At 41.0% G+C, this 24,379-nt stretch overlaps 1 protein-coding gene across 1 annotated transcript in view; it reads right to left on the bottom strand.

The window, feature by feature from the left end:
- LOC126198592 (myrosinase 1-like) overlaps window positions 1–24,379 on the bottom strand; it is a 240,906-nt gene that overhangs the window by 28,494 nt on the left and 188,033 nt on the right. The window contains exons 11-12 of the mRNA XM_049935041.1: window positions 13,391–13,497; window positions 12,234–12,385 (exon numbers count right to left, since the gene is read on the bottom strand). Of these exons, the coding sequence (XP_049790998.1) occupies window positions 12,234–12,385; window positions 13,391–13,497 (259 nt within the window). The remainder of the gene's footprint in view (window positions 1–12,233; window positions 12,386–13,390; window positions 13,498–24,379) is intronic.

Below are 24,379 nucleotides of genomic sequence, written 5' to 3'. Positions count from 1 at the left end.
GAAGGTTGTCTTCATTCCAAAGCCAGGGAGAACTGATCATACCAAGGCTAAGGATAAGAGACCAATCAGACTGTCCTTGATTCTCAAAACATTGGAAAAACTGGTTAATGTATATTTTGGGGAGAGGAGGCTAAGTAGGACGCCTCTACATTCAAACCAACACGCATATCAGGCAGGTAAATCATGCAAGTCAGCTCTCCACCAACTCATTGGGAATGTGGAGAAAGCACTTCACTTCCAAGAAATGGCCCTCTGTATCTTCCTGGATATCGAGGGGGCCCTCAGTAACACGACTTCGATTCCATGGTAAGGGCAGCAGTGGTGCATGACCTGGGGACCACTATATGCAGGAGGACCAGGGCCATGCTTAGCGGAAGGTTAGCAGACGCTACCATGATGAATGAAAAGATGGCAATTAACACCACTAGAGGCTGCCCACAAGGAGAAGTTTTGTCCCCTCTATTGTGGAATCTAGTGGTGAACAAATTCATTGAGAAATTAAATGCCAGACAATGCTTCTGCCAAGGATGCGCAGATGACCTTGTCATAGTGATACTTGGCAAATTTACTGACACAGAAATATGGCACAAGGAGGATCGGACATTGTGCGAAATTGGTGCCATTTACGAAGAGACATATTCAACACTCAAGTTGGAATCTAAAGCTCTTCGATGAAACTCTACCTTTGAAGGGGATAGTGAAATATCTAGGGGTAACCTTACATGAGAAGCTAACATGGACCCCTCACATTAAGAGTATTCGTTCCAAAGTGAGTACTAGAAGGGCTTGTGGCAAAAACTGGGGCCTAAGCCCCAGGGGTATGCACTGGATATACACCACAGTGGTCAGACCTTACATGAGGTGGAAGAAGGTAGAACAGCGGGTTGCAGCTAAGGACCTTGCTAAGGTGCAGAGATTGGCCTGCTCAGCCATAACAGGCGGAATTAGCAGCACACCAAACGCTCGAATGGAAGACATGCTGGACATGGCTCCACTACACCTTCGGGTCAAGATGGAAGCAGCAGCTGGGGCACACAGACTTAAAACTGGTACAAACTGGGTCTCATTCGGATATCCAGAATCACACACTAACACAGTGAGTGAGGTAAATATAGGAATGGCTGGGGAAATGCCTGCCGACTATATAATAACTCCCAACTGCTTCCACAAGCCTTAGAATATAATAATTGGAAGCAGGGAGCAGTGGGAAAAAACAGTTCGACACCGTGTGGGGGACATTGTTTGGTTCACTGATGTGTCGAAAACAGAGCAAGGCAATGGGGCAGGGGTGTACGGGGTTCAGCCAAGACTGGAGGGCATCATCTCTCTAGGACAATGCATTCCAAGCTGAAATTACTGCAGTCAGGGGATGTGTGGAGGAGAATATGCGTAGGAGCTACAAGGACCGTAGCATCTACATCTATTCAGACAACCAGGAAGCCCTGAAATCATTGGCAGCTTCTGCAACAAGATCTAAGATTGTTGCAGAATGCCACAGGACTCTGTTGGATTTAGGGGGAAGCAAGAGGGTAAACTCAGCGTGGGTCCCTGGCCACTCAGGGATCTGTGGCAATGAACAAGCCAACAATTGGCTAGGACGGGGACTACAACTCAATTTATTGGACCGGGACCTGTCCTGACAAACACCAAGGCTATGATCACATTAGAACTACGGAATTGGCTTAGGAAACAGCACGCAGGATATTGGACCAAGGTCCATAAACAAAAACATGGTAAGGTAATAATGCCCAAGCCATGTTTTAAAAGAAGCTCTGTAATCCTGGGATTGAACAGGAAAGAAATCAAACTCATGACTGGACTGATGACCGGCCATGGGAATTTCAAAAGAAACCACCTACACACAGTGGGTGTAAAGGAAGAGGACCCTAAATGTAGGATTTGTGATGAGGGTGAAGAAATTGCATCACACCTAATCTTCGAATGCATGGCATTGGAGAGTAAAAGGTACAGAATTTTCGGGACAACTAGACCTGAAGAAATTGTGTCTAATAAAAAACTGGTAAAGGGATCCCTTTCACTATTTAAGGGCGTTGGTTGGCTTTACTAGATATACAGGGAGCGATACAATAAACGTAGCTTCGGTGCGGGCAGTGACGGGTTAGACCTAAGGTGTTTTAGCTTCCCTGTTAAAATCAAATCAAAACCTGCTGTTGCTTGTGAAAATCCGAAATGATGAAACACCCCTTAGGCACTGATGGCTGACTTCATGGAAGGTTTTCTCTAAAGCGATGTTCAGTAGCCCTACGTTTATGCTTGGCGCTGTCATAAGAAGGCCGTGTCTCTCTTAAGGAAAAAATTACAACTAAGACACTTTTGATGGGTACGTTACGCCTCCTCTTCGGTCCGAAGATGTTTGGAATGGTTCACTGTAATCTTGCTGCTGTGTCACGAGGTATGTTTTCGAGTCTGCACGTAACAACGTTGTTAGCCTGAAATCCGTTATTCTGTTTTTCTTAGGACAGTTGCTATTATTCCGGTTTGATTAGTAGTATATAAGTATCTCCGGCAGTGATTCTCCCTCCGATGACTAACCAGAAAGTTTTGTAAAATTATTGGGGATACTGTCTACTCCCAGTCTCCCAGTCTTGGCATGATTTTTATCGTGTCTGCTATTGTTTCTCCAGATATTGGTTGTGACAATATATTAATATTTTGGTGCGATCAATATACGTACAATAGTGAAACAGATGTGCCCTTTTTTGTACCACAGATGGTCTTGCTCCAACCAACGTCTGGAAATGATCTTTTACCTACGTTCCAGCTAATATATTCATTCTCACCTACAGACAGGATAGTACATATCCACGGTCTCCCAGAAATGTTGCGACATACTTCGAGGGGTTCTAGTGGGTGTCTTGAGGAACAAATCGAGGATAGCAACTCCTGTCCGGAAACGTCGTGCAACGGCGCTACAATGCGTGCAAGTCATGAGCCCCGGCGCCTCCCACCACGCCACCCCTTCGGCAGCGAATGTGACTTCGTATGCTGATGGACCTTAGGTGGAATATCTCGCAATGTTGTTCCTTATTGGATGATCGCGGCCAGTGGAAAAGATGGAACCAGCCTCGTCTCCTGTGATTATGCAATATTGTCTTGGCAGATGATGGCTTCGGACACGGGTTTCCATCTGCAGTTTACTTCTCCCCTTTGTACCGAAAAACAGTGGAGATTCTAGAGGTTCCCAGGAGAAAAATAAACTGTGGATGGAAATTTGTGTCCGAAATCATCACCCACTAAGGCACTCATGTGTCACATTCATAGGACGCATGGCCTTTCTAAACATCAGCTAGCTCTAAGTTCTCCAATGGCGACTGTGCCAATAGTCACGATCACTGAGTACCAGGCGTACCGGCATGAAATGAGTGTTAAGATACAAATGTGTCGATAGGGAACATTTGTTGTGAAAGAGACTTAATTTTTTTTATTTGGTTGGTATGACATCTGTCAAAGATATTTAGTATACATAAAGTCATGGAACAAACAACATCATATGTTTTCACCCTGTTAACAATGTCGAATTTTGTACCAGAAAGTGATGATTTGCGGAAAGCATTGATTTTTTTTGTTTTCATTTGAAAAAGAGTACTGCAGAGTCGCATCGAATGCTTGTCGAGGCATATGGTGATCATGCTCTATCAGAAGCAACATGCAAAAGATGGTTTCAACGGTTCAGAAATAATGATTTTGATGTAAGAAATGAAGAACGTGGAAAACCACCAAAAAAGTTCGAAGACGCCGAATTGCAAGCAATATTGGATGAAGATGATACTTTGAGTCAGAAGCAAATGACAGCAATGCTAAATGTTGCACAACAAACAATTTCTGACCGTTTGAAAACTATGGGACAGATCCAAAAGTATGGAAAATGGGTGCCACATGAATTGAATGAAAGATGGAAAACCGAAAAACCGTTTGTCAAATTTTGCTTCAAAGACATGAAAGAACATCAGTTTTGCATCGAATTGTTACTGGCGATGAAAAATGGGTTTATTTTAAGAATGCTAAACGGGAAAAATCATGGGTTAATCCGGGACAACCATCAGCATCTACCGCAAAACCAGATCGATTCGGAAAAAAGACAATGCTCTGTGTTTGGTGGGATCAGAAAGGTGTCGTGTATCATGAGCTTCTAAAACCCGGTGAAACTGTGAATACTAATCGCTACAGACAACAAAAGATCAATTTAAACTATGCATTGATCGAAAAAAGACCAGAATGGGCCAGAAGACATGGCAAAGTAATTTTTTTACACGACAATGCACCTGCACACAAAGCAAAACTGGTTCAGAATACATTCGAAACACTTGGCTGGGAACTGCTACCCCACCCGCCGTATTCACCAGACTTGGTCCCTTCCGACTACCATTTGTTTTCATCAATGGGACACGCATTGGCTGAGTAACACTTCGATTCCTACGAAGAAGTCGAAAATTGGATGTCTGATTGGTTTGTTTCAAAAGACGAACATTTCTATTGGCGTGGTGTCCACAAATTGCCAGAAAGGTGGTCAAAATGTGTAGAAAGCAATGGTCAGTACTTCGAATAAAATGTTTGTACTTTTCAATTCAAAATTAGTGTTTTATTTTCACAAAAAAAAACCCTCATTTCATACCGGTACACCTGGTAACAAACAACATTGCGAGACGTCCCGCCTATGGTCCGTCAGTGCACTAAGTCACGTTTGCTGCCGAAGAGCAGCCCAGTGGCAAGCTCTATAGCATCGACGGTTAACGTTTCTGAACATCGGTCCCTATCCTCGAATTGTTCCTCGAGGCACCTTCTAAGTTATCTGCAACATTTCTGGATCTCCCTGTGTTATTGTGTTCATATGTTTTCTTTAGATATCTTGTGTTAAACGCTCTACTTCTCATTTGGATTGTGGTCACAAACCTTGCATGTGACGATTTTATCTTCTAGCTCACTTTCTTGCAGCTGTATTTTTTAAAATTGCATGTTCTATCTGTCTGTTACCTACCTTTGCTTGCAGTTCACAATTTAGAAGGTATTAATATTCGATGTTCTTCCTCCTTTCCTCATTTGGCCTCAAGTTTGCATAATTTCTAGATACCAAGTTTCACACCAACCAAACGTGTCACAAAACGAACGTCTCCTGTTGATCCATGACGTGATGGGCATCCCGTACTAATTTGGAGCATGCTAAAATTTAATTCCCAGTATCGTCTACCAATTATTTTGGGTGAGGTAGATCTTTTTTTCTTTAATGATTACGGCATGATGCTTGGAGAAGCTGATATGGATGACATTTTAACCTTACACTTCATTTCGCACTGCGGCGTAGATTGTATCAAACTTTGATGCTGCTACTGCCAAAACGTATGTCTAACAGCAAGGCAATAAAGCACGTCTTTCATGCTCAAAATTCCAATCATGTTTTGCAGTGGACCTTAAAAGAGGGCTGCGGCCTTTAACTCCGTCACCCCAGAAAGGTAAGTTAGTTATTAGCTGTCTCGATACAGAACTTCAATACCTATTACATAACTTTAATAAGACACTGGCTTCAGGAGAAAAATTTCTTTCCAGATAAAATACAGTACACATATATAATATCCATGTCATCTGTGTTAGGGCTGGAGGTTGAAGAAGCTGATATGAGTGACGTAGTAACCTTACACATCAATTCCCATTGCGTCGGGAACCTGATCTTCCAAGATCACTGTAATGCAGGCTACTAGCAACCTACGACTTTTCTTAATGCGTGGCTGCCTATCTTGGAAAGTGCGTTCCCAAGAAATATCAATGAACAGGGGCACTCCGCCGTTAAGTGCAGTCAAGGTCCCCTACCTCCCCCCCCCCCTAAAGAAGGTAGTAAAGGAGATGAGCAAAAACCCATTGTCTACAATTAGGGGAAAACTAATGTGATATTTCGAGGTGACACGGTTACTTAAAAACAAAGTGATTCACAAGTTCTACCTTGAACGTCATTTTTCCGACATATACGAAATGAAGGCCATAATACACTCAGATATGTATTCTTCCTTGATGTCTATCACATGTCCACGGTGCATTAACTAGGGGATTCAGTTTTATCCTTCCTGCAAAAGATATTGCCGCTAAAAGCACCTGTATTATGTCCAGAATCTTGAATAGGATAATGAATTTTCTTTGCCTGTCGCCTCTGCCTTACAACAGAAATCGCGAGTACAATGCTGTGCTCACAACTACACACCAGACGTCTGGTATCTGCGAGCATTAAACTTCAACAACATCTCATTCCCCTTTAAACTCCAGAACCTGCCGAAGTTTGGGAGGCTGAACCCAGACTATTCAATTTATGTTAATGGCGTGGATATAGATAAATGCAAGGCAGAAAGAGAAGATGATGATGATGATGAATTGAAAAGCACACTATGCAAAACAAAGGCGTTGAGCACAAAGTACTTGAACCCTTCTATTTTTCAAATGTAGCTGATCAGTGCCCAAAAAAAGGTACATTTGCTGCTATTCTCTGAGGGTGAGGCCCAACGTATTCTGGTTCAAAATCATGTCCCACCTACTTTCTAACCAAACTGTCAAAACATATCAATGCAAGACACTTTTGTTATAGACAGCTCAACTCATTTACTAAGATTTGAGTATTTACAAAAGCATCTGATTGATTGTTCTAGCCAAGAACCAGTCTGTGTGGAAATTACTACTGAGATAAACGACTTCTTAAAGTTTAAGAGGGCCCACCATTAGGAAACTTGTAGATGCGTGCGGTCCACTGGACCTGATCACGTAGTAGTAGTAGTAGTAGTAGTAGTAGTAGTAGTAGTTCCATTGTCATACATGCGGATTTTGCTAGTTGCTGTGGTACACTGTGAAGGTGATCCCACTGTCCCTCATTGTTGTTCACAGAAAGACACATACAATAAGCAGCTGTGTATGAAGTTGTTTGCCCTTATAACTCGAGTCTTAACCAATTCAAATTCTGAGAGGTGATTGCTCACTGATCTCAAAAATTTTACATGGCATGTTGATGTGATTTACCACAATATTCCCATGAGCGAATCATGGGAGAATGATGCCTTATACAAGCAGGCAGTTGATCGTCATATTTGCGGGCTACCGGTGGATAGAAAAGCAGAAACTCCACGTAATGATCACTGTAATCTGATGGCGAAGTTCTATGGTGCAGAACACAATGCCTGAAACTTAAAATACCAGCTGGCATTGCACATATCCACTTTCTTTCATAATTTGGGCAGGTATTATGCTCACTTCCTTGTCGAGCACTTGGGTGACATCCGTTTGAGAGTTGATAAGGTTAGTTGATGAGGTTAGTGTCCTGCCTGATAACGTCTATCCCCAAAAGTCTCACATTCAAAATCACTCTCCATTTCCTGGGTTCACTAACTTTCGTGCTTCCACCTCTTCAAAAACTTGCTGGGACAGTATGTCAGGAGGACATGCATATCCCTAGAGCAAGGAATCCTGATGCTGCAAAGTTTCAGTCTGTGACAGGTGTTCTTTCCTTATTTTCACCTGGATTTTAAGGAGAGGCTCCATGAAAACCACATTGCCAGGGATAGCCACATTCTCCAATAAATTTACAGAGATTGGCATAATGGGTGAGAAGTATAGGCATGTGGTTAATGTTTGACAGGAGTTCGACGTACCTGCTTTAGGGGAATACACTCGACTATGCATAGAAACAGATACACACCTGTTTGCGCACATTTTAAAGGAATTTCAGAGTGTATGCATAGACACATATACTCCGGATCTCACTTTCATGAGATGCAGCATTAAAAAGAACATGAGTTCAGTATTGAACTATGTTTACATGGTGCGGATTTTCGAACATGGGATTCACAGGGAACTTTGCCAGTATCTGCACAAGTATGCCAAAGTGAATAATCCATGAATAAGCGAGGATGTGTACAAACCCTCTGACGAGTTAGTTACATTCTGTAATTGGATGTTACACAACCTATGTAGGTATCTCAGGCAGCAATCTCTGCCTATTGGAAGTTTCTGATGGCTGTCCGATAAATCGCCATACTGATAAATTCAAAGATGTGGCTGCGTATTCTGGTAATGAATATCTGTGAAGGCAGACATGATATATCCTACCTTGCTTGCATGATGTGCATATTGACTTGCCCCTGTATCTGGAGTTATTAGTCTCATGCACTGGGCCCATCCCCAAGTTCATGACGACACAGGAGGATAAAAAGAAAAAATCATAAATTACAGAAACCTGCAGCAGTGTCTCAGTTTGGGGAAAAAACTTATTAGGGTCTTGCGCGCCATCTCCTTCAGTCACTCTGGTGAAAGGAGTATAAAGACGTCACTTCTGAAAAGAATTGTTCTAGTTAATGAGCAGTTCAGTTTTCTGGAAAAACTATACAAGATTTGAGAAATCATCGTGAAAAATCATTTAGTTTACCATTTTGGTGGGCGTTATGGTGCTCTAGGTTATATCGCCAGGGCAAATTTTAAGTTGGCCACTATCTACCATCAAGGATGAGTCGCTCCTGAGATACGATTCACAAAGCCTGTCTGTATCGGTATGTGTGTGGTGGACCTTTCCAAATTACACATCTACCACCTCCACTATGAATATGGGAAACCTCACTGATTCAGTATTACTTTATATGGATGCAGACACTTTCACTGAAGGATTGAAAGGCTGTGATTCATATGAAGTAGTAACTCATTTGAGATGTCTACACATACAGATGATAAACCACATGATGTTACACATGTCTAGACATGCGGATGATAAACTGTATAGAGTTACACCTCAAAAGAATAAGGTTATTGACCTGATGAAAGATGAGGTGAATGTCCTCAACACTAGGTATGCCAAGCAGCGTTTCGATTGTGAGACCATGTAGTATATACTGTGTCACAGGTGAAAGCTAGTCTGTCACGCTATGACAACAAACAGTTTATCTGTGAGGATGTGATTGGCACCATCCTGTTCTCACATTTATATATATTGTGGACCATGTGCACATCTGTGTGACTGTGGATTTTTCTTCACCTACAGTTAGTCGTACCAGTTAGTCTCATTTCCCATTTTTGTATGCGTATAGAAAAATACTGCACTGGATAAAGAAAAGGTACGTAAATAACCAATGGGAAATGTAATAATATACTGATGCTGTAATGTAAATAGTTTCGCTCTTTTACATCTCTACTTGTCTCTGAGTTTACTATTAAACCGCAAAGAAAATACTGTAACAAAATTCTTCTTAATGAAACAGAATTGTGTTATATGCCTGTTATTATTTACAAAGAAAAAGAAGCCTGATCCTTAAACTGCGGGATTCAGAACACAAATGATGAATTGCTCTAGGGAGAAAATGGGGCTGGGTGGATGGTGGAGAACCAGTTTCTTATTGGCTCGCGGGGGCCGTGACCTCGTCATCTTGTCTATAACTTTCACAGTGTTGTGCTAATGCCAGGAGAGGGGTGACCTCGATTTTGGCACCGGTACTATAGTTTCCGTGACCATCACATGCAATTGCCTGAGAAGTGGCAATGGTGCCCATGGTGGTGGTGGTGGTGGAGGTGGTGGTGGGGATGGCATGTCACACATTACATTGCACAAATGCCTCAGATATGGGGGAGGGTGTTTTCCCAGAAGTCTTGTAAGTGGCTCTTTAAATCCAGAATCCACAGTGCATATTCGTTACCTTGAGGAAAGTGTCCCTTTAAATGCAGTAGTGCCATAATCCCTTTCCAATTGTGTCCTTTCCAGTGCTCAGCACGGATGACGCATCAACACCCCCCACTCCTCCCCGAGTCTTGACTTTCTGGCTCGAATTTTCAGCTGCTTCTTGTAACTAATGGATAGCCTAGTGTAATGCCAGGGTGCTTATGGGGGGAAAATGTGTGTCACACTTTTATGGCAAAACCTTACGATAACCTGTCGTTTAGCTATTCCCTTATATAATTGGAACGCACATGCTTATGTCTTAGTTGCTTTGAGGAATCTCCGTCTTTTATAATATTGACTCTAAACATCTGCAAAGAATAATGTATCATGTCTCACTAGTAGCGCATGGGCGACGAAGTTAGCAACTGAATTGCAATTGTCTGTCAGATGCCGACAGCTGTCACGCAGGATCCGGTGGACCCAATGGAGCGCACCCACTGCGCCATGCCTCTGGCGGCTCTGTACCACAAGCTTCCCACCGTGATACACGACAGCCGGCACCAGCTACACAATCAACAAACACTTGGAACCTCATTCCTATGTGACACTATGCAGACGCCGCCCAGTAGCGGCTCTGACTCCAGCGTCTAGTTCAGAGAGACTCATCCTTGTTGACACTGATGGCTGGACTTTATTTCTTGCTGCATTATTTGTACTGAGGCTTCGTACACTTTGAGAAATGCAGGTGAAGTAAATTTTCTGTTTACGAAGTCATACACAACAAATATATTCTCCTTCTTCTAGAGTTTTGATTTTAGTGAGTATTGCTAGGTCGTCCACACAGCAAAACGTTCTGCCAGTTGTGTTTGGCACCTCACTGATCTACTACTGAGGCCAGTGCAGATCCTTGTGGAAGTCCATTTTAATGGTCTCTGATCAGCATGTTCTATGCTCAGTGCTGTCTTCATAGCCATCCTCTGTGTGGATGTTACAGCCAACACCAACTCACAGCAGCACCACTTACAGCAGATTCACTCACTCCTGAAGCTAGCCTGAAATGTAGGAGGTACTTTTTCTATTTTCTGATCCTTTTCAGAATGAGGCATTCAAGTATTTTGAAGCTGACACTGAGCGATACGCTTGGGCGATAGCTAGAAGTATCTTCCAGGTTCTTCCCTAGTTTGAGGATTGCCAATGGTAGAGCAATTTTAAATTCAGCAGGAAATTCGTCAGTGATCTGTATAAAATTGTTTCAGCCAAGTCCTTCCCTGCTTCCCTAGGTATTTTATAAGTACTGGGAAATATTCCAGTCATTCCTGCTTATTTTCCAGTTTCTAGAGTTTTCCTGACCTCGTTTCTCCCCTGTTCACAGAAGGGATCTCAGAAGACTATGTGTCTTGTAGGTCATTACCGATTTGGTTTAGCTCTTGGTTTGTCTATATGTCGGTATTGCTATCCAAGAAATTTTTTCCAGCACATGTATTAATGTGGAATGCCATTTCTGAGGGTATTATCCTTGGTTCCGCATTGCTGTTGTAGATTGATGTCCTGAATTGCTCAGGAGTGTCCACGCTTTTCTACTAATTTAATTAATTTCAGCTGGGAAGTTAGCTCGTTTCAATTCTCTTCTCAGCCCCACACACCATGGGAGAGAAATTCTACGCTCCAGAGTGAGCGCAATTCTCTAAACGTTTGCAAATCGTGTAACTGAGGCGGGACTTTTGGTACCAGCCCAGTATTCACCTCTTGGGATGTGGGAAACCGCCAAAAAAACACACCCTGAGTCTCTTGAATACCGACCCTTGTTGTGAATCTATTGTGGAGGTTCAGTCTGGGACTAGCGAACCTCCATGTCCCAGGAGCAGCACATCAATATGCACGGCTATCTGGGCAGATCTGATCATGGGCACTTCCAATGAAGACATCTCCTTGCTGTGATTCTATCACATCCTTATATCGACCCATAGTTGTGGACTGATCCCATACAACCAACTAGCATATAAACAGTACTTCACTCCACGACTTACGTCAGAGGTGGCGGGTTACAAGAGCACCTTGTACCAGCTGTACATCATCTGCAACGTTCCAAAACGACCAGTATACTCCTTAAGTGGGGTACCTAATACTATGTCTAGTGATATTAGATCAGGATGGTTGAGCAGTGAGCTCAACTTAGCTCACACATTGAGAAGTTGTATAGGTAATCAGATTTGTAAACAAGCAAGGTGGATAACCTTGAAGGTGTACCTTCAAGAATAATTTACCTAAAGCTTTCAGTCAACGTCTTTCAGATAGTAAGTAACGCAGGTCAAATCCCAAATCTAACAAAAGTTACAGTCATGGAATAGCAATTAGTCTAAGAGATAGGGGAGATGCATATTAGCAACGACTTTGATAGTCAAATGAAGACATCAGAAGAAGAACTAAAGTTGATAGCAGTCTGAAACATTATGTCATTTTCAGTGAACTCATTTCGAATACGAAGCAAAACAGAAAAACGGATCATAGTGAGAAAAGAAGAAGAGGAGAGGTGGAATGTGTTATCATCTACCATGAAGAGAGAGAGAGAGAGAGAGAGAGAGAGAGAATTTTATTTACTTACAAGTTGAGTTTTTCTGGTCTGTATCAGTAGCAAAATATTGGCTCGACAAGGCATTGGCCGCAATGACGCCTTTGAGAAAAGTAACAGAAGACTTCGCAGTCCTCGGCAACTCTGAGTCGTTGAAATCTACATAGTACAGTCCAAATTTGCTCCTGCAACAGAAATAAAGTATGGTTCAGAATACATTTACAATGTGGTAAGTATCTATTGTGAGAGAAGAAAAACTTTCCCCATCTTTAATAAACACTCATCCATTACTACAGAAAGTACTCATTTAATATATTGATCTAGAGTTTCTGTATTTTATAGACGTTTAGCATGAACATTGATGCGAATGGTGCTTAGAAAGAGCTAGATCCACATGCATCTCTAGTCATATGTCTGCACTCGCCATTATCGTTTGCTATAGTCTACTGCTCAGCTGAGAAACATGTCATATTAATTGATTTAGATTTCACTGTTCTTATATTTTAGGAGTAAACGACGAAACGCTTCAGAGTCATTCTTAGGAGAAAACCAACTAACGGTGCAGAACAAACAAAAGCTACCAGTACATGACACCTACTTGGGGAAGAGCGCGCAGCACATCCACTACCTCTAGCTTCTATCTCACGCAGTGGTTGAACGAATGAGGCAAGAGATATTTGTGCACAGACCTAGGCTCATAGAAAGTCATTTTTCTACACCAAGAGAATGGGGCAGAACGTGACTTCTACTAAGCACTGTACAGCAGCTTATGAAATGTATGGAGTGGACAAAATAGAAGTGGCCTGGAAGATATTTCATGCACCTAAAGGCACACATCCGAACTTAATCATCAGCATCTGGGACAAATGATATATGTTGGGTTGCGTTTGTTAAGGAGCATGCAGTATTTTTCGGGTCAGTTTTACTTTGTGCATTCTGTGTATGTCGATTTAAATAGATTAGTACATCATTTTATACTGCACCATGTCCATGAAGATGAAAATCCGAAATTTATCACGTTTTACCAGTGGAGTTCAATTTAAAACAACACAATCGCTGCATTATAGTATTTTGTGTCCAGTTTTACTTTTTTAAATTTATAACAACAAAATCATTACGAGCGTTTCGTTCTTGTTGCAAAAGACGAATTTTTGTAAAAAAAAAAGGTTTTGTTGAAAACTGCAACTTACGTGTAACTTGCTTGCCACTCGAAGTTGTCGATGAGTGACCATACTATGTAGCCAAATACGTCAATCCCGTCTTCATTAATGGCCTTCAGAAGTTCAGACAAGTAACACTGAAAAGAAGGAATAATGGCGTAATTGGTACCGCTGAATTCACAAAAGGCAGGGCTCCACATTCCAACCCCAACACATATAATCAAAATGAATAACTACAGTGAATAATTAAACTGAAAACAGTGGTTCATCTAAAGTATAACGGCAATAATCGTCGTACAGCTGAAATTTTCTGTATTTATTTGTTTATGTTGAAAATTATGTTCAGGATGTTCTGGGTCACAGCGCAAATGTGACAGGAGCACAGGCAACTGCCAGTTGTAGTGTATAGGAGCAGCAGAAAAGGTGTGGGAGGGTGGGGGGGTGAGGGGGGCTGTGTGGGCTCAAGTTACACTCTCTGTAGAATATTTACCTATCATATATTTTTAGAAATAATAAAACATTGAAGTATAGGTGTGTGGGTGGGTGGGTAGAGGGGGGGGGGGGGGGGGGTTAAAGATTGGCTTCATGTACCATGGATTCTGGAAAACTAGAATTTCCAGTTCCTAGGTTCAGTAAATACCATCAATCTATAAAGTATGTCTAAACCATCCATTATAGAAAATTAAGGCATTGAGGTATAATTATTCAAATTGTCAATGTATAATAGTACAGAATGAATATATTATATACTACCCTGGTGAAGTTTAAAGTAAGTGCAGTTCAACATGACAGGTATAAATCTATCCTTTCCTTGGACAGATTTGAACTCAAAAGGAATTACTATAGAAGGGAACAAGTAATATTCTGTTATGGAGGGCTATGCAGATATAGGTGTGAAACAAGTTGTACCTTATCATAAAAAATATATAGATATGCATATCAGAGTAATTGTCACATCAGTGGGAGTATGTGACCTATAACAACAAAACATGAAGTGTCTATTATTTATGTAATGTAGGTAGGAACACTGCTGTTTTTAAGGTAAGAACATACAGGGGCAAAAAATTTAACAATAAGAGTCTCAGCAAGGTGACAACTTGAAGTGCATATTATTTTTGCAATAGGTACCTGTAGGAGTGCAATTAAAAGTACCAACATACAAGTCACATCATTTAAGAGCAAAAACACTCAACAAATTAAAAAAAATAAATGTACAATCATTTAAGATACAGGGTCTCCACAGATCTTTAAATTGGTAATGTGGGATGATTGTAATATAATAATACACACAACAGTTTTATAGAAAACATTGTGGTGAAGCATAATATAACTTGATGACATATCTTGTCTACATGTATGTGAACAAATATTTTTTATAGAATGGCATAGCAAAGTCAGAAAGGTTTCATGACATGACAAGAAAGATATAAACATACCTTTCAATAGAAAGCTATGTTAAGTACTTATTATACTAAGCAAGCAGTGAAGGAAACAAAAGAAAAATTCGGAGTAGGTATTAAAATGCATGGAGAAGAAATAAAAACTTTGAGGTTTGCCGATGACATTGTAATTCTGTCAGAGACAGCAAAGGACTTAGAAGAGCAGTTGAACGTAATGGATAGTGTCTTGAAAGGCGGATATAAGATAAACATCAACAATAGCAAAACGAGGATAATGGAATGTAGACGAATTAAGTCGGGTGATGCTGAGGGAATTAGATTAGGAAATGAGACACTTAAAGAAATAAAGGAGTTTTGCTATTTGGGGAGCAAATAAACCTGATGATGGTCGAAGTAGAGAGGATATAAAATGTAGACTGGCAATCGCAAGAAAAGCGTTTCTGAAGAAGAGAAATTTGTTAACATCGAGTATAGATTTAAGTGTCAGGAAGTCGTTTCTGGAAGTACTTGTATGTAGTGTAGCCATGTATGGAAGTGAAACATGGACGATAACTAGTTTGGACAAGAAGAGAATAGAAGCTTTCGAAATGTGGTGGTACAGAAGTATGCTGAAGATTAGATGGGTAGATCACATAACTAATGAGGAGGTATTGAATAGAATTGGGGAGAAAAGGAGTTTGTGGCACAACTTGACCAAAAGAAGGGATCGGTTGGTAGGACATGTTCTGAGGCATCAAGGCATCACCAATTTAGTATTGGAGGGCAGCGTGGAGGGTAAAAATCGTAGAGGGTGACCAAGAGATGAATATACCAAGCAGATATAGAAGGATGTAGGTTGCAGTAGGTACTGGGAGATGAAGAAGCTTGCACAGGATAGAGTAGCATGGAGAGCTGCATCAAACCAGTCTCAGGACTGAAGACCACAACAACAACAACATACTGAAATACAAACAAAGCTTACTTCATGCTCAAATGAGAACCATGTAGATAGGTTATCGTGAAGAAAAGCACCAAAAACACAAGTACAAACTGTATGGTGATGTACAAGGCATGGAAGTTGACACATCATGAAGTATATACAATATAATATGGTAAAATAACTTAAAGCAATGCACTTAAAACAACACATCACTTGTGTAGTTATTTGTGACAAAAACAAATATAAACAAAAGGAGTGGACAATACAACACTGAGAATAAGAATTCACACTGCTTACATCATGCTGATCATATGGTATCTTACTTCAAAATATATAAGCTTACTACATAAAAGTAGTATGAGCACAAAAATTGGACTGCATATATTTAATAAAGAATACACTTTGCTAATATCATATTCTATTACAAAGGTACTTGTGACATTGGGTCTTACAAGGACAAAGAGATAAGTAAAATTTGGCTATGTCTTTAAGAGTTGTGTAGTAGAAATGTGAGAAAACATAGGTATATGTTGATAGATACATAGATAAAACCTCTTCACAGGATAAAATTTATTTAAATTTATCTTAGTTCCTACCAGTTGTCACAATAATAAGATTATGTGGCAACTGTGCCCAAGTTACATCGATTAATTCAAGATGTAACATTTTTAAAATAGGCAAACTTATGTGAAATAATCACCGACCATAAAGATATATGTTGTGGTGGATGGTGGATAAAACCATGATTAACTGTTCAAGGTGAAGAACAAATAAGTGGTTTCATGCACCATATTTACATAAGCACCAAAAGTATTACTTATACATATGTTATACCTAGCTGAAGCGACATGAAACATAAAGGTAAACATGAATGTATTATAGTGAAGTTTTGTAAGTCTGTATTTCTGTTATAAATATTCCTGTGTATCAGGTGACATAAGACAAAGAAAAGATTTGTATGACAGATGGGAGATGTTAACGTACACAATATGAGAAGTAGAAAATGAATATTATTTTAGAAAGTAAGGTCCCTTTCTGAAAGTCCATATATATCATACTCTGTTGAGGTTATCATGTATGAAGATACGTTCCAAGGAAACTGATCAAATAGATACCAATATTATAGAAAATGGGTTCCATACATCAGCAATATTATAAATGAAAATGTGGAGATGTACATGTCACATTTTATTCCATTTCTGTTTGTTACATGTGTAAATATTACACAAATATTAGTAGTTTATAGGCATTCAAAGTGAGGAATTTCAACATATATGGATATAAAGTACTAATGTCTGATAGAGGGGAAAGCATAAAACTGTGTTAATGAGAAGTATTATATTAGAGTACATCTTCAAAAAGGTTGAAGAAAATTTTATCCAACTGATCATTAAGAATATCATTTATTTGTCTTTTTTATTAAACTTTTCAATAATGTCTGCTTTTTCACTTCAGGGTCATAGCATTAAATTTGAGGTTATGCTGCATATTATCCACAATGTGTTTGGATTCTCTTAAATGATCACCAAGGTAATGGTGTTATGGTTTTCAGTAAGCTCCCTAAACCTGGTAAGAAATGAATGGCTTGTCTGTCCAATATAAAACCACGTGAATTCCCACATCATAATTTGTGAACACCTGTGTGGTTATATTTATTGGCATGATCTCCTATTTTATGTAATAGTTTGAATGCTAAATTGTTAGAGGTATCGAATGCAAGTGAGATATTTGATTTCTGAAAATATCTCTCAGTTTTACCTGACACTTGTCTTCGGTGTGTCATGGAGATATACTTTTTATTTTTTATATTATTTTGCCTCTGCTCTGGGTTTTTATTATGTAATTTCTTGTTTATTTTGTAGTATAAGGTATCTACTTAAAAGTCTACTTATCATGGAGACAAACTAGGCACTTTTATACTTTAAGAGGGTGTCGAGAAGTTTCATTTATTATCATGTTCGTACATGTTGTTTTCTCGTAAACCATAAACTTATGTTTTGCATGAACTTTTTTGATACTGGGGTCTGAATAGTTAATGCTATTCTATTTCTCTTTTTCAACGGTAAAAAAGTTATTTGTTGGACATTAGAAGAAAAATATATTTCTGTGTACATGCCCATGCCCATGGTACCTGTACTCAATCCCTACCCACGCTGTATACAAATTATAAATATTACCTGCAAATTGTCTAAATTATGATGAATAAAAGTTAAGTTGTGAAAAGATTCGTTGCCACCTAGCGAACAGCTGCCATTACTCAAGAGAGCGGCAGTGCCTGGACAACGCAACCAAGTGTAATTTAATTTGCATCTGGTGTATTTTTTATAGGCAGAGTGAGGGACTGAAAACCGAAAGGTTGTGGTATCGAATCCCATCTTCGTCACTTTTTTTCACTCTGCTTTTTGATCTAGTATTTAGCTCTCAATGACGTGTAGGTATGCATTTCGAAATACGAAAATTTCAGACTACCAGTTTCTGCTTCCCTCGCATCAGCACTCGTAATTCGTATTATTAACTGACTGCAAATTCATTGGACAAAGGGCAGCAGTTTAGACATATTGCTAAATCAAACTTATTTAAAAAGGCAGTGTATATCGCACTAGATTCGACGTAGTGAAAGATTATTTACGCAACAGAATGGGTGCTCGGTAAAGAAATGTCACATACGTAAATAATAATAAAACATTGCTGCCATTTCACAATATCCTTTGCCACCATAATATTTTTCCTGGAGAACCTTACACCAAAACTCTGCAGCGGATCATTCTAACATATTATCCTGTTTCTGAAGTTTACGCGTCACTTGTTACGAAGAGATGCTCATCCAGTTTTTCAAAAAAAAAAAAAAGGGAACTTACGTCACACAAAATGGAAACCAGACATCACAGTCGAGATCAGAATCTGAATTGACAGCATCTACAGGAACTTATGTTGAGAAATCAATGAACAGCGTAGCACTTTTTTGAAGACTGTGTTAGGAAAATACATCTGTAACGGAGGCGTAAAACAAAAGAAGCTAAACAAATTGGCCACGTATTCGTGAACATGTAAAAGCTGCCGCCATGGTTCTTGCTATAAGGATACGTGACCTATACTTGTAAAAACAGGCCTCTAAGTATGTAAAAGACTTTGTAAAGGTCTTTTGTACTTAATGTGACTTTCGCATTTATTGTGGCGTTAGTTTGATCAAGATGTGTCAAGGAACGTTCTACTCATGCACGAATGTTGGCTTACATTGCAGAATACTTCTATTAATCTTGAGGGAAGTATGATGACATAGACAAACAAACTGATACTGTTCTGGCGATGATAGGATTTTCCTACAGGCAGTGTAGGAATGCTCACATTCTCTCTGTTACAAAGCTCTTAACGCCAACAGCGGCCGAGGTAACTGCAGCAACCAAATGTGCAGCTTTTCAAGGCTTGTAGCACCTCCCTGCTAGTAGTACTCATATCTCAGGCAGTGGTCTGTTAAAGAGCTTGACCAGCTTTGTGGGAGAACGGGGAGGGCAGAGGTAAAATTAAAAGCCATTCGCATTTAAATTAATGTCGTGTTCAGTGCCGATCGCAGAGGGCGATAACTGCATTCGTATTAACAGGGTGTTCTTGATTAATTAGAAGACTGAGGAACGTTGACAGAGTTACCACTCCTAATTTTTTAAAAAAAGGAATAGGTAAAAGTATCGCAATAAGATATATTCTGATTACATAAAGCCACAAACATGAGGCGTGCCCCGCGCGGGGTAGAAGTGCGGTGTGAGGCGCCTTGCCACAGTTCTCGCGGCTCCTCCCGTCGGAGGTTTGAGTCCTCCTTCGGGCATGGGTGTGTGCTGTCCTTAGCGTAAATTAGTTTAAGTTAGATTAAGTAGTGTGTAAGCCTAGGGACCGATGACCTCAGCAGTTTGGTCCCATAGGAACTTACCACAAATTTCCATTTTCCAGTGAGCTGCGTGACGTTTCCACAATACACAAAATACAGGTTTCACCGATAGATATATTTACCAGTGTTTAATAGAATCGACTTATGTAGGAGAGAAAAGTGTTGGTTAGACCAAGATCACTCTCCAGCTCGTTCCTCAGACTTTGGCACGTGGCCAACTAAATGAGTAGCCTTGGAAACAAGTCCAGAAGAATCCTTGCGCATTCTGGATGAAGTCTAACCTTGAACTTCACCAACATCCGCCTCTCTTCCTAACTCCTGATCAGACCCTCCCTCAATCCTCCTATCTCCCTCCCACACACTGCCCACACTCTCTTCACTCCTCTCCCCTCTCCTCAATGTTAATAACCTCTACACGTGGGCAAGGATGTATTAGGTATCACATTCTTATATGGCATGTCTGTCTGGTGACTGGTTTCAGGTAATAAACATAGCCAAATGAGTCAGATATAGGTTAAATTTTAGAAGTAGGAGAATTTAAGTATCCACAGAATATCCATGAATTTTATTGTAAAAAAAATGGCTCTGAGCACTATGCGACTTAACTTCTGAGGTCATCAGTCGCCTAGAACTTAGAACTAATTAAACCTAACTAACCTAAAGACATCACACACATCCATGCCCGAGGCAGGATTCGAACCTGCGACCGGAGCGGTCGCTCGGCTCCAGACTGTAGCGCCTAGAACCGCACGGCCACACCGGCGGCTAATTTTATTGTAATTTATGATTATGCCCAGAAATAATGATACTATCAATAAGCAAGGATTTCCACATGGTACTACACTGAACAGCAAAAGAAACTGGTACACTTGCTTAATGTTGTGTAGGGTCCCGGTGAGCACGCAGAAGTGCCGAAACACGACGTGGCATGGACTCGACGAATATCTGAAGCAGTGCTGGAAGGAACGGATACAATTAATTCTGCAGAGCTGTCCATTAATCCGTTAGAGTACAAGGGGGGGGGGGGGGGGGAGATGTCTTCTGAAGAGCACGTTGCAAGGGATCGCAGATATGCTCAATAATGTTCATGTCTGGAGAGTTTTATGGCCAGCGGAAGTGTTTAAACTCAAAAGAGTGTTCCTGGAGCCACATGGTAGTAATTCTGGACGACTGGGGTGTCGCATCGTCCTGCTGGAATTGCCCGAGTCCGTCGGAATTCACAATGGACATGACGAGATGCATGTAATCAGACGGGATGCTTACGTACGTGTCACCTGTCAGAGTCGTATCTAGACGTATCAGGGGTCCCATTTAACTCCAACTGCACGCTTCCCACCCCGTTACAGAGCCTCCACCAGCTCGAACAGTCCGCTGCTGACATTCAGGGCCAATGGATTCATGAGGTTGTCTCCATACCCGTACACATCCATCCGCTCGAAACGAGACTCGTCCGACCAGGCAACATGTTTCCAGTCCTCAACAGTCTAATGTCGGTGTTGACGGGCCCAGGCAAGGCATAAAGCTTTGTGTCGCGAAATCATGAAGGGTACACGAGAGGGCCTTCGGCTCCGAAAGCACATATCGAAGACATTTCGTTGAACGGTTCGCACGCTGACACTTGTTGATGGCTCAGCATTGAAATCTGGGGGAATTTGCGGAATGGTTGCACTTCTGTCACATTGAACGATTCTCTTCAGCCGTCGTTGGTCCCGTTCTTTCAGGATCTGTTTCCGGCCGCAGCGATGTTGGGGATTTGATGTTTTACCGTTCCTGATATTCACGGTTCACTCGTGAAATGGTCGTACAGGAAAATCCCCACTTCGTCGCTGCCTCGGAGATGCTGTGTCGCAACGCTCGTGCGCCGGCCATAACACTACGTTCAAACTCACTTAAGTCTTGATAACCTTCCATTGTAGCAGCAGTAACGGATCTAACAACTGCGCCAGACACTTGTTGTTGCCGATCGCAGCATCGTATTCCGCCTGTTTACATATCTCTGTCTTTGAATGCGCATACCTATACCAGTTTCTTTGGCGCCTCAGTATATAAAGAACGTTATGTGATTCACTACAGAAATTTAAATTAGTGACTGAAAAATAGTCTTATCCTAAGGTAAATTCAGCAGATATTATCATTTCGTCTAACTTCCTGTATAAAACCGTATATCGAAATTAATGCTGAGAAAAGTATGCAAAAAAAACGAATTCTAAATGTTTTCAAAGATACCAGTAACAGTGGTTTTTGCAAAACTAAGCAGAATATGCAAAAAATGAGGGATTTGATGCTAGTCAAGATCTGTGGAGACAGCTAATGGGGCACAAATGTTTCAAGTTTTCTTTGGACTGTAAGACAAACCAGTGGTAATATTACTATTGTAGTCAAATGCGAGCTACTTTTTCAATTACTCTTTCATGTAGATCTTGACGTTTAATAAAGAGAACACAGACATGCGCTTTGCACGGGTTGTCCTTGCAAGAAATGACCTATTTACACTAAAAATATAATAATGTATTACGGAATTATTCGTAAATGCCTGCAAGGTTCCGGAAGACGATTGCACAAAAACCAAAAGTTATGAAGAAAAATGACACTTATCAGTCCCTCTATGTTTGGCCGTGGCGCAGCACTACAGGTTGGGCGTGTCTGGGCGTGTGTGAAGCCGTACCGATCGCAGTTGTTACAAGCTCTGTCTACTCGGGACAGTGAACATCGTTAACACTAGCAGCAGCTACTGGAGGAAGGCGGTTTTCATGGTTTTCAATGACGAAGTTAAATTTGATTTGCCGGGAAAAATGAACCGTCATAACATGCGCGCGCGCAGAACATCCACACGAGATTGTGGAACACATTCGTGATTCTCCTAAAGTTAACGTCTTTTGTGCCAAGCTCTCCTCAAGAGATTATTGGCTATTTTTCTTTGCTGGGAAAGCTGAGGCTGGTTTCTTGTATCTGAACATGCTGCAGCAGTGACTGATGGCACATTTAACAACACGACGGTGAATTCATTTTGCGGCAAGATGGTGTTCCACCATACTTTCTTTCAGACGTCTGTGACTACAACAGAGCCGAACTGCCTCAGCGTTGGATTCGATTTCCTGCCTATCATGACTTTCCTCTTCTTGATTGCCCCGATTGCCACGTGATTTGATTCCATGTGATTTGTTGTTATGGCGTTATGTCAAATATCATGTGTTCTTGCCTCAGTTGTCAGTTTTGAAGAGTTGCAAGGAAGGTAATTAATGCGAACGTTGATACAGATCATGACGTGTTGCGACGTGTATGGCAAGAATTCGACTATCGTGTTGACGTTTGCTGCGACACAAGCAGTCTCCGTATTGAGCACCCATAATGTCACTTAAAAACTTCGGGAGATGGTCTACCCACTGGTATGTGTGTCTTTCCTGTATGTCTTGTAAGCTCACCGGACAAGAAAACCACCCCACTGTGCACGCACAGATTAATAGTTAAGTCCTTACAGACGTCGTAGCGATCGGGCCCCGTGCTTAACCGCGCCTGCACTGCCTCTTCTTTAGCACGAGTCAGTAGCGATCCGTGAGACGTTCAGATTTCAAACGGACTTGTACGTAAAAATGGGAGAATGAAAGAACGTGACAGAATGTCAAAAAAGGAGCAATCGTGTTTGGCCGCTCCCATGGCCATACGTTGTGTGAAATTTGTGGATTTGTTGCTGTCTCGTAGCAGACCGGTCAACTTGCTTACAAGCAGCGGTGTAACACACGTGGCCACGAAATGCGACGTCAGAATTGTGGTCGGAAAAATACGCTGACTGAGAGGTACCGAAAACGTGTTTCACGGCTTGAGTCAAAATCGCTTCCGAACCCGACAGGAATTGCTGCAGGCAGTGGATGAAGGCCCATCCACACCTCTAACAGAGAACATCCTGCAAAGTCTCACTTTTCTGCATATATTTCAGATCTTTATATCCCCTACATTTCGCGTCAGGGATTTTTTTTTTTTTTTACTCCCGAGTGTCTTGGTTATCCTTGGAATGCAACGGTCGGTATTCTTTTGTGTCTGCTGTTTGTAAACAACACGCTTTCAAACACGCGATTAGTTTTGTGCAAGTGTTCAAATGGCTCTGAGCACTATGGGACTCAACTGCTGAGGTCATTAGTCCCCTAGAACTTAGAACTAGTTAAACCTAACTAACCTAAGGACATCACAAACATCCATGCCCGAGGCAGGATTCGAACCTGCGACCGTAGCGGTCTTGCGGTTCCAGACTGCAGCGCCTTTAACCGCACGGCCACTTCGGCCGGCTGTGCAAGTGTGATTGCGAGTAGTTTTTATACTTACGTTTGCAGTGCTTGTTTACGTGTGTTTTCTTGTCTTTATTGAAGATGACGAAACGTAAAGGCATTTTCAAGAAACGACAATTTAGAGGAAACAAGTTTAGAAAGCTTTCTGTACAAGAGTTTATGTCACCTGGCAACGATGTTTCAAATTGTAATTCTTCAACAAGTGCGTCATCAAAGAAGCTCTCACAATTTCAAGAGAGTTACACCGAATTTCCTGTAAGTGGCAAGGGGTGCAGTAACGTTATTACAGATTTGAGAATATTATCAGATGTAATTTGTACAATGTAGACGAAAAGGCCTAGCAATTGCTTTGGATTTAATTTGCACTAAATGCTCAGCTGTGATTTCATTTATGAGTTCTTCAAAACCAGATGCAAGTGGCCCTTATGAAATCGATAGTAGATTTGTTTATGCCCTACGGTCCATTGGCAAAGGCATAACTGCAGGAAGAACATTTTGTTCAGTGATGAACTTACATCAACCACCAAATAAATTTGAAAA

This window comes from Schistocerca nitens, chromosome 8 (assembly GCF_023898315.1).
Source record: "Schistocerca nitens isolate TAMUIC-IGC-003100 chromosome 8, iqSchNite1.1, whole genome shotgun sequence".
Taxonomy (NCBI): Eukaryota; Metazoa; Arthropoda; class Insecta; order Orthoptera; family Acrididae; genus Schistocerca; species Schistocerca nitens.
Note: the sequence above shows the minus strand (reverse complement) of the source record. Positions and strands in the feature narration are given on the sequence as shown.